This window comes from Amphibalanus amphitrite, unplaced genomic scaffold, assembly GCF_019059575.1.
Source record: "Amphibalanus amphitrite isolate SeventyFive unplaced genomic scaffold, NRLGWU_Aamphi_draft 002283F_arrow, whole genome shotgun sequence".
NCBI lineage: Eukaryota > Metazoa > Arthropoda > Thecostraca > Balanomorpha > Balanidae > Amphibalanus > Amphibalanus amphitrite.
The window spans coordinates 1-18,173 of NW_024883764.1; the positions used below are offsets into that span (position 1 = coordinate 1).

At 50.3% G+C, this 18,173-nt stretch overlaps 1 protein-coding gene across 1 annotated transcript in view; it reads right to left on the reverse strand.

The window, feature by feature from the left end:
• Positions 1-4,371: 4,371 nt before the first annotated feature.
• Positions 4,372-18,173, reverse strand: part of LOC122376760 (zwei Ig domain protein zig-8-like) — a gene marked incomplete at its 5' end in the record, with an annotated part of 43,315 nt that continues 29,513 nt past the window's right edge. The window contains 2 exons of the mRNA XM_043356701.1: positions 4,372-5,352; positions 14,411-15,334. Of these exons, the coding sequence (XP_043212636.1) occupies positions 15,225-15,334 (110 nt within the window). The remainder of the gene's footprint in view (positions 5,353-14,410; positions 15,335-18,173) is intronic.

Genomic DNA, 18,173 nt, shown 5'->3' on the forward strand with positions numbered 1-18,173 from the left:
CATACTGCATGTGAAGTAGCGTTGATGCGAAAGGTGTTTTTGCTTCAGATTATTGGGTGCAGAATGCACTGTCGCACCTATTCGTAATTTATTGTGGTGCAGCTGCAGCTGCATCCACTGCACCCATGTTCCTATACGCTTCTTGTACTTGTAAGCCTGAGAGTGTTTAGAATGACGTCGTTAAAAAAACGCCTTTCAATTTTCAGTTTCTAGGCAATGGGGGGGGGGGTCGCAAAATTGACGTGGCCTTGGGCTACCGATATCGAAATTATGTGATATACATTTTGTGCATTGTTAGCACCGGCGCTGCAGGCCGGGCCGCCGGGACCACCGAGCGGGCCATGCGGCGGCCGGCCGACCACGTGGCGCTCGGGCTTGCCGGCACTGAGCTGGCTCATTGTAAGCGGCCCTGTGATGGTTGTGTGGCTCCTGCCCTCGGGGCGCCGGCGAGGTGACCTCGGTCGGCGCACGGGCTCGAGGGTGTTCGTTCTGGATGCTCGGCGGGGAAGTGCTCGCTGTGTGGGTGGAAGTGGTGCGCTGGCTGTGGTGTGGTGGTGGTGCACAATACAGCAAGTGAAAATATCTTAACTGGTGTGGAGAGGAGCTGGACCAGTGGAAAAGGGGACGGGACAGTGAACAGCAGCGGGTCTTCATAGCGTGCGAGTAGCCGATCATTTCCTTTCATCCGGGACTCATAACACGGCCTTTTCCGGGGTGTGTGAGGGAGGCGGCCACAGTGTCTCGCCATCGAGTCACTGAGCTTAAACTCGTTCCCCGGGTCTTGCCATCGAGGCTCGGGTGCGGAGTCTCCGCTCAGACAGGGGTGCGACCAGTCGGCTCCGGCTAACCTTGCCATCGAGGCGCCGGAGTATCGGTTGATCTGTCCGATTACAGTGGTCTCGCCATCGAGAGGCTGGAATCGGGCAGCGGCTGGCGTCTTCCTCACCATCCTTATCTACCCATCGCTCTCCTACAGTCCTTGTCTATCATCCGGCTAAATAAGTGTCGTTGGCGTGTGAAATACCAGAGGACACATGGCGACATGCATACTGATACTCTCTTGAATTGCTGAAAGTTCCAAAGCCATCCGTTACCTGGTGTAGCAATGATAAGCATTGGAACATTTTCTGAATTGGTCACACTGACCACCTCACCAGGTTACCTGACCTGGTGACCTGATCTTGAGAGACCTTGGTCCTGAAATTTTCATAGCATGTGTAAAAAAGGTGCTTGATAAGGTGTGACAAAAACAGTGGCGCGAAACGTCACCTTTTTTGAGATATTAGCGAAAATCTGCAGGTGGTGTTCTAACACCGCTCCCCTAGCAGGGTGCGGCTATGAAGCATGATGAACAGGTTTTACAAAAGATCATAAGATGAAATAAATACGTGCATATATCTCGCATAATTAACCGCTATTCAATCCTTTCACGTGGAAAATATGAGCATATCGACACTGAAATACTATTGAGCGATTACATTCCTTCCTTTCCATTAGGAGTACCGAAATATGAATCGTTGGAAACATGCATCAGTATCACCACATCGTCACGTGCTGAAGCCGAAAAACTGATTGTCGATCCAAACTTTTGGGTTGGACAAGTCGCTTCGCTTTTTCGCTTTTTCGATTTTTAGAGTCGCTTTTTCGCTTTTTAGAGTCGTTTTTTTCGTTTTTTCGCGTCGCTTTTTCGAGTTGCTGATTTCGTTTTTTCGGTTTCGCTGCCGTGGAGCTACACCAATGTTATCAAGTGAAGCTGATCGTCTACTGAAGCCGAAAAAGCGAAAAAACGAAACGAAAACCGAAAAAGTGTGCCGTGGAGCCTGTACTTTACGCTTTGCTTGTACTGTCTGGTTGAATGCGCAGAGCTGTTGTCGACTTAAACGATATGCAGTTACATTTAATGACTTAATTATCCTGCGACCCAACACTTATGGGACAAGTTCTAATAACGAGCACTTGTGCGCCTGCAGCTTCTCTGGAAATGTTAGAGAAGAAAGTTAGTTACAACTACCGGTAAAACGTTCAACAAAAACGATATCCCATAGCCATGCAGTTTGTAAGTATGGTTCGTAATTGGTGTAAATAAGCCTTCCCTTCACAGAATATGAATTTAATTTACAAGATATGAGTTCTTGTCTCTCCGATGTGCATGAGTAGGACAGACTCATTGTGCATTGGTATTCCTTTTTAACCTAAGCCACAGACCCTAAGCTTAACCACTTTTTTCTCAGCTGTCCCTCTCTCAAACCCCTCTCCTCAGTAAACTACATACTTGCTTGGAAGAGAGTCGTTATATTAAAAGCCTGACTTTCTGGAATACTTTGCTAGTGGTCGTCAACTAAATGGTCATAAAATGGTGACCAAAGAGGTGAGCCATGCTTCTAGATATCGAGATCGGGATGCACTAGGTCTATGAGTGACATCAAATAGTTCTAACTGAGAAAAACAACTTCGAAATATGCCTGCCGCTTTGCTGCTATACAACCTCTGTTTATGACATTCTCACGTGTCTTTTGACATTGGCTCGAAGTTAGATATGACTGAAAAACTCAACAGAGAGTCAATATTTTTTCCAGTGATTTTCTCTCATCCTCCCTGCGTTTTATTCATCGCGGCGGCGTTTAATATCACTGACGTCGCCATCTGCACTGCCGGGCGCCGGCCGTTGAATTCCTCCAAAGTCTGACAGAAGCGTCGTCCCGCTCCCGCCAGCGGGCTGCCTGCTCTCGACGCGTGCCTGCAGATATCTTTACATCTCAAGAATGAAATCATTTTCCACGCAGCTAGCCAGAGCTCTCCGTTTCTCTCGGTAGATAAATGCGGACGCCGCCGGGGAACTGGAGTGCGCGCAACCGAGCTGAAGTGGAGGCCAGTCGGAAGTTGGCACTCGGTACCGGCCTGCTCCCGTGGCCCACCGCTCGCCTCATTGGCCAGTCGAACGAGCCAGCCTCAACGGGGCAATGCGACGCTTACGACCACCGTGGGGTGTGCTCCGTGCAGTGGAGGGGCTCCCGTGCCGTCAGGAGCCTGAGAAATCGCCAGCACTGCAACTTTTCCGCACAGTCGGAGGTGCTCCGTGATGCTATCGTGCAGAACACGGGGTCACGACAGCAGGCCGGATGGCAGGCATTGGGCGTTCGTTGCAATGCTGTGAGCTGTGATTGAAGCATGATAGAAAGGCTCATATGCGAACTTCTTCATTCGTATTCTGCAAATTATTTTGAGAGAGACAGAGAGAGAGAGAGAGAGAGAGAGAGAGAGAGAGAGAGAGAGAGAGAGAGAGAGAGAGAGAGAGAGAGAGGGAGAGAGGGAGAGAGATAAAGAAAGAGAGAGAGAGGGAGAGAAAAAGATAAAGAGAGTGAGAGAGAGAGAGAGAGAGAGAGAGAGAGAGAGAGAGAGAGAGAGAGAGAGAGAGAGAGAGAGAGAGAGAGAGAGAGAGAGAGAGAGAGAGAGAGAGAGAGAGAGAGAGAGAGAGAGAGAGAGAGAGAGAATCACAGACCCGTGAAAGAATAGGATAAATAGAAACTTTAGTGACCGTTCAGAACGTTACACCACTATAATTATACTTATTATAATTACTATCTCAGGCTGTGAGCGAAAACTGGCATATGTATGCCTAAATAGCTATGTCGTCCCCTCCACCCAGAGCTCTGTGCGTGTGCACTCAGGTGCAGTCTACATCTCAGTCTTCACTAGTCAAAACTCAAAAGTGGTCATGTGTTGCCGGAATTAGCGAGACAATGTTCTATGCAGGTGACCGTGGCGGACGGGCACCCACCGACCGGAGCTAACGATCTCCGTCGGCCCCAATCCCGCGATGCCGAATTCAGGCCTGCTTAGCCGTTATCGCCGTAAGCTGCAACACGTGGAGACGTTCATTTGGTACGACAGATCCATTTATCATCGACTCGTACCGAGACCAGCTCAGAAGGGGTCACCAAGTCTAATACAGATCAATTTCGCAAATACTCTGGTTTAACCCTCATCTCTAAACATCTCCTAGGTATAAGTACATGGATTTTGTCAAGAATACATCCATGTTTTTATATACTTGTTCCTCCTGTTCTTTCTATGACGTCACAAGATCTGGACGTATTAAATCGGTGTTGTGTTAAGGAGTTGTGATGTGAAATGCACTGGTGGATGCAGAAAGACGGTCTTGGACGCTGCGGGGGGGGGGGGGGCATACCTCCCCCCAGAAAGTTTCTCCAAATTCCATAAAAGCTGTTTTTAGCTTTTTACTCTCGAAAAACCAATTGATCTGTCGCCAAGAAGAGGTCGGATCTGTCGGCTGGTCGTGTGGTTGGACATCGATCTGGTCTTATTTAGATACCTATGACATTCTGCTGCACTCAGGTCAGCAGGGCTTAGTTCGTTTGTGATATCCAGCATTTATTAGTCCACAGAATTTCATTTCGGTCGACCTCATCCACGGAGAGCAAAATCTCGGTCACAAACCGTGAGCAAAACCGGAATTTGTCAAAGAAGATTTGAAACCAACACTAAAGTACACCGTCCTGTCCTTCACTCACCATTGTACAACAAGACAGATCACGTCGAGTGAACGCTAACATGAGCACACATAACATGGTAGCCTGCCTTCAGCAGGCGTTATCCTTCAACTCACATCAACATTCAAATATGAACATGAACCTGGATATAAGATATTTAATCTGTCATCTGACGCTCCAACAATCACATACGAGAGTCTACAACGTCCAGTGGCGACACCATCATGCGGGCTATAGGTCCATATGTAGCCACCGGGTAAACAAACACATCTGTTATCCTTTGTGCAGTTCTGTCTGCTGTCGAACTGCCAGCCATCGAAATCACACAACTCTCCCTTCAAATTAGGCCGGTGATTTATTTTGACATGCTCTATCCTTGTAAGGCATTAGTAATTTAGTGGCGTCGAACAAAGCACCGTCGGACTTTTTGGCGACAGAGACAGATGCAGCCATTCACGAGCCCATCTCGGTGTCTGGCTCAGGGTCGCAGGCCCATCCGCAACTCGGTTACACAGTTCTCCCCAGTGCCCAGGGGATCGAGCGACCGCGTCTGGAACCGTCCTTCTCAGACTCACGACTCGTCCCCCCCAGACTCGCAGCACGATAGACTCACGAGTCACGACTCGTCCCCCGCAGACTCGCGGCACGATAGACTCACGACTCGTCCCCCGCAGACTCGCGGCACGGTGCTCACGACTCGTCCTGCGCAGACACACATTCTCCATCACGGAAGTCTTCACCAAGATAGACAGGTGAGATCGGTGGCGAAATTCACACATTTCGCTATTCAGCATTTGTCGAACGTGACCGACGTTCGATCGGGTGTCCGCTCCACGTCCGCCTGAAACAAAGAAAATGGGCAATGCTGTCAGCAACTTGAACAATCCCATAATCAGGTAAGTTGGTTATTGCCATCTACCTAACTATCAAGCACAAAATCTAAAAATAAAACAACAGCAGGGTATGAGGTTCACGGTGTCACAGGCAGCGTGTGTGCATTTAGTGAGAAGTGCGTGAGCTGTTCGCCTGTACCTATGTCGTCATCGCAGACAAACGTCAACCACTGCACTGGCTGTCCGATTTCATGTCACACCGATCCCCGTAGTCATTCAGTCATTCGGCACCGAGAGAGATCTTTGTTCCACTACATGAGCTAGCGAAAGGAGGAATTAGTTTCATTTGTGTGCCGTAATAAACAAGGCGTCCGTCTCGTAACTCGTTGGCAGCGAGTTCGCAGCCGGAGAGCAGTACGTCCTTTGACCCACGTTCCTATAGATGGCAACAGATAAGAGAGGGCCAAGCTAGACCCGAGAATATTGCGCCGCATCTTACTGCGGTACATACCAACGGCGGCTGAAATAATTACCGGTGAACTGGTTATGGGCAGTGTCGACTGGTCGGTCCGTAATGTCATTCGCCAAGTACCCACTCAGCCATTCGGACAAAACTTCTTAAAAAAAATATTTACATCTATCGCATTTATATCATGATTTGCATTAACTCTAGGAGAATTATGTTGTTAAGTTAGGCTTCAATCCATGTTTTTTTCTAGTTCTATGATTGCAATCGTACGCTTGCAGATTCGGACAAATGCGCCCAGTCCCTGCAGCAACCGAAATCGACGAAAATTTGCGTTTTTTATAACAAAACGAAACCCAAACAACTTTTAATCGGAAAAGACCAAATAACTGCCAGCGTGAACAATAGTGAGTGCAAGTAGCTCGTTTCCGCGGCAGTGTTTTTTACATGTTTACTCACGCAATCCTGTTTATTACATCGTGAAAGTAAGTCATTACCCCTTACGCTGAGGCTGATAGAAAAAAACGAGCTTGGGCTTTTAGCTTAATGAATTGTAGTTGACCTCCGGTACTTTTGACCGCGCCCTTCGGCCTCCAATTCTGTCCCGGCAGGGTGAGTTTGTTTGAGTGGACTAGGGGTCAGGCGTTGACTTAGCCCAACTTCTTACAGTTGAAGTTGAGAACTGAGATGACCTGCCGACTTCTTCTAAGTCTCTGGCAGAAGCTACAGTTAGCGCGCAAATTGGAAAACACCGCAATGGGTTGCACAAGATGACCTTATCAGGTGAAAAAGTGATGAGAACAGAAATGGACTTTTGATAGGGTGCTTACGGAAGTTTTCGCACGATAAATTGTTTAAGGAATTCCATGGTAAACACAAGACATGTCAGGAAAGAATTAAATGGCAAAGATATGCGTTACTCTCTGTAGCTTGAGGTAAAATTGGTGACATTTTGGAGCGGCAAAATGCTTTGCATTCGAGCTATTCTGACACAGTAGGCCATGCTGAATGCTTAGCGCCCCCGTCGACAACACTCGTATTTCACCGCGACTCCCAAATATCTGAATATTGCTGTTTTTCACAAACACAGCCGTTTCTTTGACATTCTCGATGCGTGTCTCTGTCACATACAGATCTCCTCATTCCAGTGCGGCGCTCCGTACCCGGACTCGCACCCTTCTGGCACGGATCAGCGACCGATCCCGGCGCGGCCTGCGCCCCTGAGTCAGCGTCGCTCCTCTGCCGCGGCCAGCAAACGACCGAGCCAGATCGGCGCCTGCCGATATTGCCGATCGCAGCTATGGATCGGCCATGGCCGGCTGGCCTTAATGAGACGGCCACAGACAGCCGGTTAAAATATAGGCGGCTTACCGACCGCCGCCCATGCCATTGCCGACGGAGGATAGTGATGCACAAAGGTAGCGCAGCCCTTTGTGCATCTGAATTAGATGTTAATGCGAGCTCTGTACTCACGCGAGAACCAAACCCTTGTTTTGAACCATAAGTGTTTCGTGCCTCCTAAAACAGCTCCACACTGCGTCACAATTGACCCTTGCGTCATGATTGGCTGTCTGGCACGGAGTGACATGCAGGCAGGTCCGGTGGGGCGAGTCGGACCCGCCACGGTCAAAGTGAGGGTGGTGTGGGTGGGGCTCTTTGATTGGTCGGGGGCGGTGCGGACGGTCCGATTCATCGACTTCCGATAGGTCGGTCGGACGGCTGGCTTCCGAAGCCCATTCGACGGGGAAGCCACTTTGGCTGAGAAGGCGCTGAAGGATTGAAGCATCGTTCATGGTCAAGCGTTTCTCAGAAATTCGAGGTTTCGTTGCTAGCTTCGGGTGCGATGAAGCTTATACACAACAAAATTGGAAATGACTCTAAATTGCATGACAATGAAAAAGCATGGCTAATGGTTATGAATCCTGGGGGTGATGCACACGCCAAACATAAGCTAAGTAATGATTTTGTTCCCCTATTTTCGCCTATTCTCGGCATCTACGTAAAGTTCAACTGTGCTGTGGTTGGAGTTTCTTGTCTCCTTTCTGTGCGCGGTCGATGGCGGCACAGTCGGATGTCTCGCGTCGGTAATTGTATGTCCTGGTTTCTGCCACCGTGCCGGGGTATTAATGGAGACTTACGACTTCCTCCGCAAATCCAACACAGCCCGTCGTAAACGGCCGGAAAATAAGCCCACGGCAGTGACGAATGGTCCAGTTACCACAGCTAATTTGAAGTAGATGAAGTGCGCACAATTTTTATTTGGGGAATTTATCTTGTGTGGTATTTCTCCGAGGCTGTTTTCGTGGCGGAGAACTATCATGTTCGATGAAGTCGGACAGGGAAAGCTGAAAGGTTGAACTTCGACCTACCTAGCAAAATCACGAGCAGTTAGGAACGTCATGTTGATGTTACTTACTATACGGAACGATAAGCACTTAAAACTTTTGCATAAAAAGCGTATGTTTTAGTTACTTAAATTACTGTAGAAGCTGCTGGTTCCCTAAATTGATTTCATTGTTCGATGCTGAGTTACGTAAGAGCATTCATCAATCGCATTGGTTTGTATCGTGCCATCCAAATGCAGCATATGTAATTGCATTTTTGTCTTGCTTGTGAAGGGCTGGCATGATGTTTAAAATAACTTTAACTTCAAAAGTTAAGAAGTATGTAGCCGAAAGCAAAACAAAACTTACATAGTTTAGTCCATAACAAATATTCCCCTCCCCTGACATTTGTTTTCCCTTTGCTTGTTTCGACATTTGTTTTCCATTTGTTTTGTTTGACCTAAGCTTCTAGGGCAAGCCATTCTCGAATTTGTCACCCAGTCAGCTTCCACTCCACAACCACCACTCAAGCAGCATCCCATCACTCTCCCCCCTCTGCCGCCTACACAACCACCCCCTAGCCATCGCGTCGCCCCCGTCGCCACCACCGCGCCCGTCGCCGCCGATTCACCGCCGCAGCGCTCCGCTCCATCGCCGCTCCTCGTGGCGAAGCTAGAGAGAGAAAGAGAGTCGGAGAGAGCACGGCGCCGCGGTGCCTGGCACGGCGGCCGTAGCCATCAACTCACGAGAGCCACTCAGACCGCCAGCTCGACCACGGCACGCTGCTGCCGCCACACCCGAGCTCGGACCGGTGGCATCGCGGGCGAAACACGACGACAGACGGAGAGTCGCGAGCGACGGCAGCGGCGGCGGTCGACGACGGTCGGTCGGCGTCAATGGAGCGCAAAAATCGCCGGCTGCCGAGAGCACTGCGAGACCGCGGCTGCGATTGATGCCGCCGGCAACTGGGGTGCCGGCTGAAGCGGCGCCGGCTTCTCAAAGGAGGAAACAATGCAGGATGAGGGATGCTGTCGTGCATCGCAAGGCTGCCGCGGAAGCTAATTGTGTTGTTATGTAAATAGGTTTCTTGTGAAATGGTCTGTAAGCTAGACGTTATAATCAAATGCAGAAATTTTGCAGATTCAGACTGCTTAGCGATGCCAAGTAACCGATATGGAGACACAAAATAATAGGTACAGGGGATATTTGTTAACCATTGATACAACCATTTGAACCAAATACGACTTTATCTGAAACAAGGTCACGAATGCCAGCCGATTCAGCTGAAAAATGGCGTCTGGCCGGCGGGGCAGTCCATTCAGCGCGGTGTTAAATGGATCACGGCGTCCGTGACACCCCTCAGAGTGTAACCGTGTACTCGAGCGTGCCGGTCACGTTCAGTCAGTGCGATAACGGCAGCCGCGATGGGCCGGGTGATCCGGTGACGAGCTGAGGTTGGAGCTACACCAGGCCTTTGTGAGGTCGACCCGGTGCGGACAAAATCCGTCTTCCTCCGAGTGAGGTATGCGTTATGTATTTCTGTCTAATATTAGCATCTATCACGCCGAGCGCATAAAAATCGAGCTTCTCCTTCTGGCTTCTGCTAGCAGATAAATCAGTGGTCTTGTCGAGCCCTCTTTGCTAGTGGTCCGTCCATCTTCAGCCCTCCGTAGTCTCCAATTTCTCAGTCCTACCCTGGTCCAGCGTCCACTGCTCGCCCTGCCCGGCTGGGTGACGGTTTTGCAGTGGCACGGCCAGCACGGCCGGAACCCGGGCGCTTAATTAGGCCACGCTAAACGGTCCTCACGCCACATTAATTATCTGTCACCGGGGCTCGTTCGTGGCCAGACCGAAGAGAACGGGGATAATTGGCCGTTGGCAAAGACATCCCCGAGCATATTGCAGACGATGAGCCCGCGAGCTTGCGAGCCAGACAGGGGTTCTAGTTTTAATAATTAAACGTTGTGCTTATCGAAAATGAGATGGTGGTTAGGAAAACGACAGGAGCTACAAGGACCGACTGCATTAGTTTATGGTATGTAGGTTGTAAAGCCAGTAACGGTTGTGAAATGGACCGACGCTCAGTCAACAGTCAACCTGGTAGGGGAACAAGAAATTTGCGCAGTCATAAAAAGAAGGATTACTTGAAGCGTGAGAGAAAGAGAGAGGGAGAGAGCGAGATCAGCATAGAGCTAGAGAGAGAGAAAGGGAGAGAGAGAGAGAGAGAGTGAGTGAGTGAGTGAGTGAGTGAGTGAGTGAGTGAGTGAATGAGTGAGTGCGTGAGTGAGAGAGTGAGGAATGGGAGTGAGAGTGAGAGAGAGTGAGTGAGAGAGAGAGGGGGGGGGGTACCCGGAGCACATCAGCTTTCATGAGCGCTGTGGAGCAGCACCTTGACAGAGCTCCGCCTCTGGAGTTTCAGTCATGAGATGAGCAGGCCCAAATGGGCTGCCATGTGAAGAGTCTTTCATCACATCCTCCGGCAGTGAGACCCTCAGTGGCCGGGCTCTGACAGAGCCGGTGGCACAGATACCGTCCAATGACCCTTTCCGAGCAGAGCCCTCAGCTAGACGGGCTGTCCAAACGGCTGGACACTGGACAGCGCTCGCAGCACTGCATGTCGATACTGCGGCGGCACATCGACCATGAGGTGGCACCCACGCGTCCCCAACCAGCTGCAGAATGTTTGCACATCGTATTTGTTGTATGAATTGTCAAGAATATTGCCAGGACAGCTGCATCACGACAGAATATGTGTCAGTATTCTGGTACTGAATGTGCTGTCACAGACGTGGGCCTTCATGCAGCCCAGTAAATTCAGTCTACATTGAAGGCTCAGGGGGTATTATCGGCCATATATACTGCAACACAGAATGAGAACTGAGCCAGTCGGTACACAAATCCGCAGAGCTGTTTGATCGATTTTAGAGGTCTAAGATTACAGTAACATATCCTAAACGGTTGGGTGGTCCGGTTCGTTTATTCCAATAACAAATAATAAAAGTCAACGTTAATAGAAAAAAAATGTGATAAAACGTAAGCTATATCTGTACTTTAAACTTGGAATTAGAATAGAGATTGAAGCGGAAAATACCTCTTCAACGTCAATTTCAAAGCATTCTCACCATAAATATACCGCTTAGTATCACCCACCACAGCACTTTTATAGCTCATTTATTTTTTCAAGCATGCAACGGGACGCTAGGCACTGGTAACTTGAGACGAACTGTCATTGATTGCAGCATACAACGTACTTTCTGGTGTCGGAATCCAAAGTGTGTCTCTTCAATTGCGTGGAAGTAGCAGCAAACACATTTCACAAATCCTAGATTTCAGTACAGTTCAGCCCCCAAACCTGTTTTCTGGGTACATATTTATCAAGTTGACCAATCGGATTTGGGCTTGACATGCAGATACCTTAGCTCGAAGCTCAGACGGCGCAAATAGAGCAAAATTCTTAAACCAATTCTCGTTCCAGACCAGTGGCGGCGGAAGGTAATTTTGGATGGGGGTGCAAAGTTTTCTCAAGGGGCCCCTCTGGAGGTTTTGGGCCCCCTCATTTTTTGAGTGACTATTATTGAATTATGAAAAACGAAGATTTTGGAAAACTATCCCCATACACACAAGTTTTGTAGTTTTGAAATTGCAGCGTACCTACCTACCTACCTAGTACCTATCTCAAATAATGAAAGCATAAAGAAGCAAATGCAGCTAGTTTTTTATCGGCTAAGTAATCTGTTAGTTTAGCCATCTTCCGCAGCGTCTCAAACCACTTTTCTGGATCTGCAGTGGACCACTGAGGGCCCTACGAGACCGTTCCAAGAAGACTGTGTTTAGAAGCCCCTTGGAAACCGACCACATAGAGACTCCTCCAGAGGCCTACATGACTCCCGAGACTGAATGAGCCCTCCGATCAGGGTCGGTCCCTTGAAAGTTGCTGAAAGGTTTCAGAAGGCAGTATAAGCTCGAAAGTCTTTTGAGGGCTCTTAGAAACCGGCATCGGACCCCAAAAAGCCTGTATGGAGGCCCTCCAAAGCCGGGATGGAGGCCACAGGAGCCGTGGCTTAGCCTAAATAGCCGGTATGGAGGACTGAATAGAGGAAAGGGGTCTCAGTGGGGCCTTCAGGGGCAAGCGTTTGAGCCCCAAAAGTAGGTGTGGGGTCTTAGAGGCAGGTAGACCCCTGGGGTATGCACGAGGTCCCAGGAGCTCGCGTGTGAGCCCAAATATTCGGCTGGCGGCTACTAGAACCAGCATGGGGATTCTTAGAAGCCGCTTAGACCCACATTTCATGGGTCATGAGTCCCAAGAGTCGATGTAGGGGCCATAAAAGCCGGTGTAGGGCCCATGGCCCATAAGTTCCGAATTCTCAGAGGCCGGCGACGGGGCACCAATAGCAGATAAAGTGCCTCAACAAGTCGACAGGGGGCCTGAGAATCAGTGTAGAATTCCAGGAGCCTGCGTGAGCTCTCGGAGACCTAAGACCTTTGTATTTCGTAAGGTCCACAAATGTCGTTGGGTCCTCTGAATCTGAACTCTGCGGGGCCCTCAGAGGCCAGCATGTCTCCTGGCACCTGCCTGCGTTGAGTTGAGACCCTCCGAGGCCGTCGTAGGGTTCTTCAGAGGCCAGCATTGGCCCTTGAAGCCTTCGTTAGGCCCTAGAAGCCGTCAAGAGGGCCCTCAGAGGTCAGCATGGCCCCTGGAGCCTGCCTGCGTCGAGGCCCTCAGAGGCCGTCATGGGGCCCTCAGACGCCAGCGTGGGCCTTTGGAGCTTGCGTTGGGTCTTAGGGACCATCGTGAGGGCCCAGAGAGGTCGTCGTCAGGGCCCTCAGCCACTCAGGGACCGTCCTGGGGTCGTCAGAAGTTGTTGTGAGGGCCTTTAGAAGCTTTCGAGAGGATCATCAGAGGTCGTCATGAGGGTCCTTGTCCATAGTGAGGGTCTTCATGGGCCCTCAGATACCTTTTCAGGGCTCTCAGAGGCCTTGGTAAGACCGCTAGAGGCCATCGTTAGGGCCCTCAATAGACCGTTGCAGGGCCCTCAGATGCCAGCATAGCCCCTGCAGCCTGGTTGTGTTGGGGCCCTCAGAGGCCGTCGCTGGGCCGTCTGAAGCCAAATGGGCCCTCAGACTTGAGTTGGGTCTAGGGCTGTCACGAGTGTCCTCAGAGACCGTCGTAGAGGCCCTCAGAGGCCAGCGGGGTCCCTGGAGTCCTATGGGACCCTCAGCGGTCGTCATGAGGGCCCTTAGTGGTCGTTATAGGGCCCCAGGGGACAGAGGTCGTCGTGAGAGCCCTCAGAGATCATCGTAAGGGCCCTCAGAGGCCGTCATAGGGGCCCTCAGAGGCCAGCGTGGCCCCTGGAGTCTCCTTAGGGCCCTGGAGTTTCTGTGGGACCCTCAGCGGTCGTCATGAGGGCCCTTAGTGGCCGTTGTAGGGCCCCAGGGGACAGAGGTCGTCGTGGGAGCCCTCAGATATCGTCATAAAAGGGCCCTCTGAGGCCGTCGTGGGGGCCCTCAGATGCCGCATGGAGCACCAAACGCGGCTTGGGACACTTCTAGCCGGTGTGGGGACCCCAAAGACTAGCATGGGGCGCTCCTGACCATAATTGGACATCCCGGATGATTCTACATCAGTGTTCGTTTCCCGATCACTGGCTTTCAGGAGAAAATGTATTGGATGGTGCGACGGGCCCCTTGTACGGATTTTGGGGGTGCAAAAAGATATGTTTGCACCCCCATGTTTTTCGATGGGGGTGCAGCTGCACCCCCTGCACCCCCTATTCCGCCGCCACTAATCCAGACAACCGATCAACGTGCATTTTAAAAGGCTTTTGTTCCAGGACATCTTAGCTGCACAAAGTACCTTTGATAGCTTGCTATCACTAACATCTCCTCACTGTGATGTGAGTGACTGCTCCGTTATTTTTTCTTGAACTGTTGAGACTACTTCACTGACGGAAAAGTTTGTCAAAGTAATAAAGTGGTGTTTTGACTTCAAAGTATGCAAGTTATTTGTCCGTGGGCCTAGTTTACATCAATGGATGCAGTAATTTTGTGAGTTGTTTGAACGTCGTCAACTGCCATCAGTTAGAAACGCTTTGTTTAATGTCATAACAAGACAGGTATTCATACACTAAAAAATCCGAGCTTAAAAAGGAAGTGTATTGGAAGTGTTTTGAAGGGAAGTCTGGAAAACTGCGCTATCACGTTAGATTTAAATACATCTATTATAATTCTTGATCAAAGTTGCACAGTCACACCGATTAGGTATCATCAACATCTCACCTGAACGCCATCGAGGTCCGTCTCAGGAAAGTCACCATTCCGGTGCTGGAGGACTCCATAGCAGTCATCAGATGGCCTCCGAGCTGCCGCTGGCTCAGTCGCAGGAGGCACCGGCCAGTTGACCACCAGAAGTCGCCGAGTCTCCCACAACCAAAGGTCGCTCAGGTGCGTGCAGACACGCGAGTCAGCGGATATTTCCGTCGTGGTCGTCAGTGTTTTTGCCCTGTTACGACGGCTGACGACATCCGTTGTTTAGTGTCACAGTGCTCCCCAGACAGCGAGAACATTCACTGCACAGCGAATACATCCGATGAAGCTGCGGCGAATTCGGCCCTTCGCCAATGTTTACTAACGTGACGCCGTGGTGACGATCGCACCGCGTCACGTCTTTCCGCCATCGCCACCGTCACATCTCCGTTACGCCGTCACGATCGTCAAAACGCGCTCGCCCGACATCGATGCGGCCTCGCCAAACCGCGGACAACACATGTCCTTCGTCCCAGTCATTCCTGCAGGTCACTCTGGTCCTTCCTACCGTCCACTTTCTTAGAGATTGCCTTCTCAGGAGCGGCCTGGATGGTAACACCACCCCAGCAACAGGCCACCTCCATCGCCGACACAAAACACCAACTATCCATCAGTTTCTTGCAGCACCAGGCGGGCACTCGCAGAGTCCAATCGCTCCTGTTCTCTTTTCGAAAACATTTCCTTACGGTAGCGGACGCTGTCGGATGTGGCGCTGTGCGGTATCTCTGGTAGTGGCGTCAGTTGCGGAGGCGGTTGCGGTGGCGGTGGTGGCAGGGTAGACGGTCGGCTACGCCAGCCAGCTCCAGGCTATCAGCTGCAGGAGGGTGACGAGCAGGGCACCCAGTCGACCCGGCTGGCTGGGGCAGCTGCTCGTCTGCATGGCGGCGGGCTTCTCACCTGCGGGTCAGGGGGTTCAGGTCAGACAGTGGGTCAGAGGAGGTGGACACGTCAGAGGGGCTGTCACCTGCGGCCAGGGGCGCGTACAGGTCGTGAATGAGATACAATAGTTGTAGACCTGCTCGGTGCAGGATGGCGTGGGCTTTGATGAGATTTAGAATGATACGTGCATCATCTTTAAAATATCATAAGAAAATGAATGGAGGAATGAAAGTGAGCAAGCATTGAGCAAGCATTGAGTTCCGAGCCTAAATATTACCAAGGACACAAATGGCAGCTGCCCATGCATGCATACACATATAGCGACGATACGTATTCCAGCGTCCTCATGACACAGATAATGCACGAGGAGCCGCCCGTATGTCATCTTGGCGAGACACTGTGACGCAATATTACTGAGTGCCGGGCGTCTGGCCACTCAGACAAAACGCACTCGTAACCTTGGTTATGTAAGGCATACCGTATAAATTATGCAACTGTCCCAGCAAAAAACTGGCACTGTGTTACACACCACATTTACATTGCATTGCCCCGCGTATGAGACGAAAAGGCTCTCTCCATCAGTAATGCACTCACATAAGAGGTCCTACTGACCACAGACCCACGTCGCTGATCACTATTTATTCGGCAGTGAAAAAAAAACTGATGATTTTGGCTTCTTTTTCTGTGGTATACGAGCAATGACATATTCAAAAGCCAGGGATAGGTATCAATTCACAGCAAGAATAGTTTCAAGAAAAACGTGTCAAAATAAGAATAATTATATTTTCAGATAGGTGTGCTCAAATACTGTGCATTGTATAGACGTCTATACGTGCAGGATACACAGAAACGTCTATATTTTTTTGTACCGGAAGCTTAGAACCTTGCTTTGCAAGCTCAGGATTCATAAATCCTTCTGCGGAGCATCCTGCAGGGTAGGGCTTACACAAGCATCGCCACAACTCTTACAACGTCAGAAAGGGATCAGTTGCTGGCGACGCCAGCTCGATGATAATTATGCGTCTGGTGTTTGACATGCCCCTGAGTGTATGGTCACTTATACCACTCAAACGTCTAGCACATCAGCACGAGGTTCGTTATGACAGCACACGTCATCGCCGGTTCTGGGCACCATCCAAGAGTCCAGCTGCATCTTATGTGGTAAATCGCTCGCTGGTGTTCTATTGAAAATGTGATTTCTTCATAAAATATAATGTTCGTCGAAGCATATTAGCCGTTTTCACGATGGGCTATCTGGTGTTAATATATAATAAATCATTCGAAGTCCCAACCTTCGGGCCGCAGCGCTACTCGAAAGGCGCTGCCCTCGAGTACACATTTTGTAAAGAAAAATATATAAAGTAACAGGCATTGGTGTCCTAACTTTAGCAAACCGTGCAAAAACAGTGTTTGGTTTAGTGTTATTTCAACCTGCAGCGACGCTGGACAGCGGACAGTACACACGTCGGTGCGATGTCGCACCAAATGATGTTTGCTCACACAGGAATACAAGTTTGCACACAATGCAGTGTGGCTGAAAATACTTCTTCACATACAAGTCATTGAGCCAGTGATCGAAAATGTAATTAACATCGACGGAGAACTGTCAACTTCATATAGCGTGGGTAATTTTCCAGCCAAAGTGTTTTGAATAGCAGCAAAGGGAAGCAGTAAAAATGAGTCTCACAACAAGTTTTATTGCCGATAAGTTTTAGCCTCAACACAACTTTGAGCGGAGCTCGATGGCGAAGTAAAGTGAAATAACATCCAGTTGGCCACAACTCCAACGGGCTGCTTCATCGCCGAGCCGGCACGCCCGCTGGGACGGGAATTAGATCCGGCCAAACTAGGCGGCGATACGGTGGTCCAAAATAGCACGCACTGCGGTAGGGACCAAAGTCACTACCACATGAACACAGCTTCGGGCACCGATAGCACGCCAACAACACGACATTTGTGATCTCGGCCAGAGCCAGTGCTGGGGTTGTTACAGTGTTCCCGAGATGGCCTACAATATCACATGGATTACACCGGGGTCGAAGCGGCGCCGCTCAGGCGAGTGATAATGGTTATACTCTAGTCTGGCTCATAAGTCGGCCTGATGAACAGCGGTGGGGCTCCTCGGCACCAGCCGCCGGGGCAGTGGGGTCACAGTCCGGCAGGACGCCTTTCGTGGGACCATCTGCGGACCAGTGGTCAGTGAATGGTCCCATCTGCGGACCAGTGGTCAGTCAATGGTCCCATCTGCGGACCAACGGTCGGTGAATGGTCCCGCCACGGCTGATGCCGCAGCAGAGGGACGACAGAGCACGGAGGCGGGGCAGAGAGCCGACGAATTGGCGCAGAGAGCCGAGAAGAGTAGAGGAAACCACGGAACAGGGCCCCGGAATGCATGTTTAGCCTGCCCACGGCCATCGGTCATCGGGCACAATCGCTCGTCAATCTTGGCTGCCTGTTTTTGTCGAGCATGAGCGTCAGAGTGCGGCGACAAAGCGGCGCTATTGACCACACTCGGACCTCACGATGCGATACAATTAGCCTCCGGGCAGGCCCACGTCAGAGGTCCCGCATAAAGGAGACGGAACGTGATGACCGCTCCCTTATAGACGCTGCATAGACGTGTAGTTTTGTTTTTATTGTTTGAGGGTAAGTCATGCATATAACATATGTAAGTACACATACTAAGTGCTTTATTACTCAGATGCTCGCCAAAAGGAAAGGAAAGTTGTAGGACAGTAGCTGAACGTATAAAATGTTTGTGAAATGTGAACCGACCTAATCCTATAGAGTTATAGACGGATGCCAATCATATCAGATTATATTGCAATATCATGACTTCGTTATTCCCACATAACAC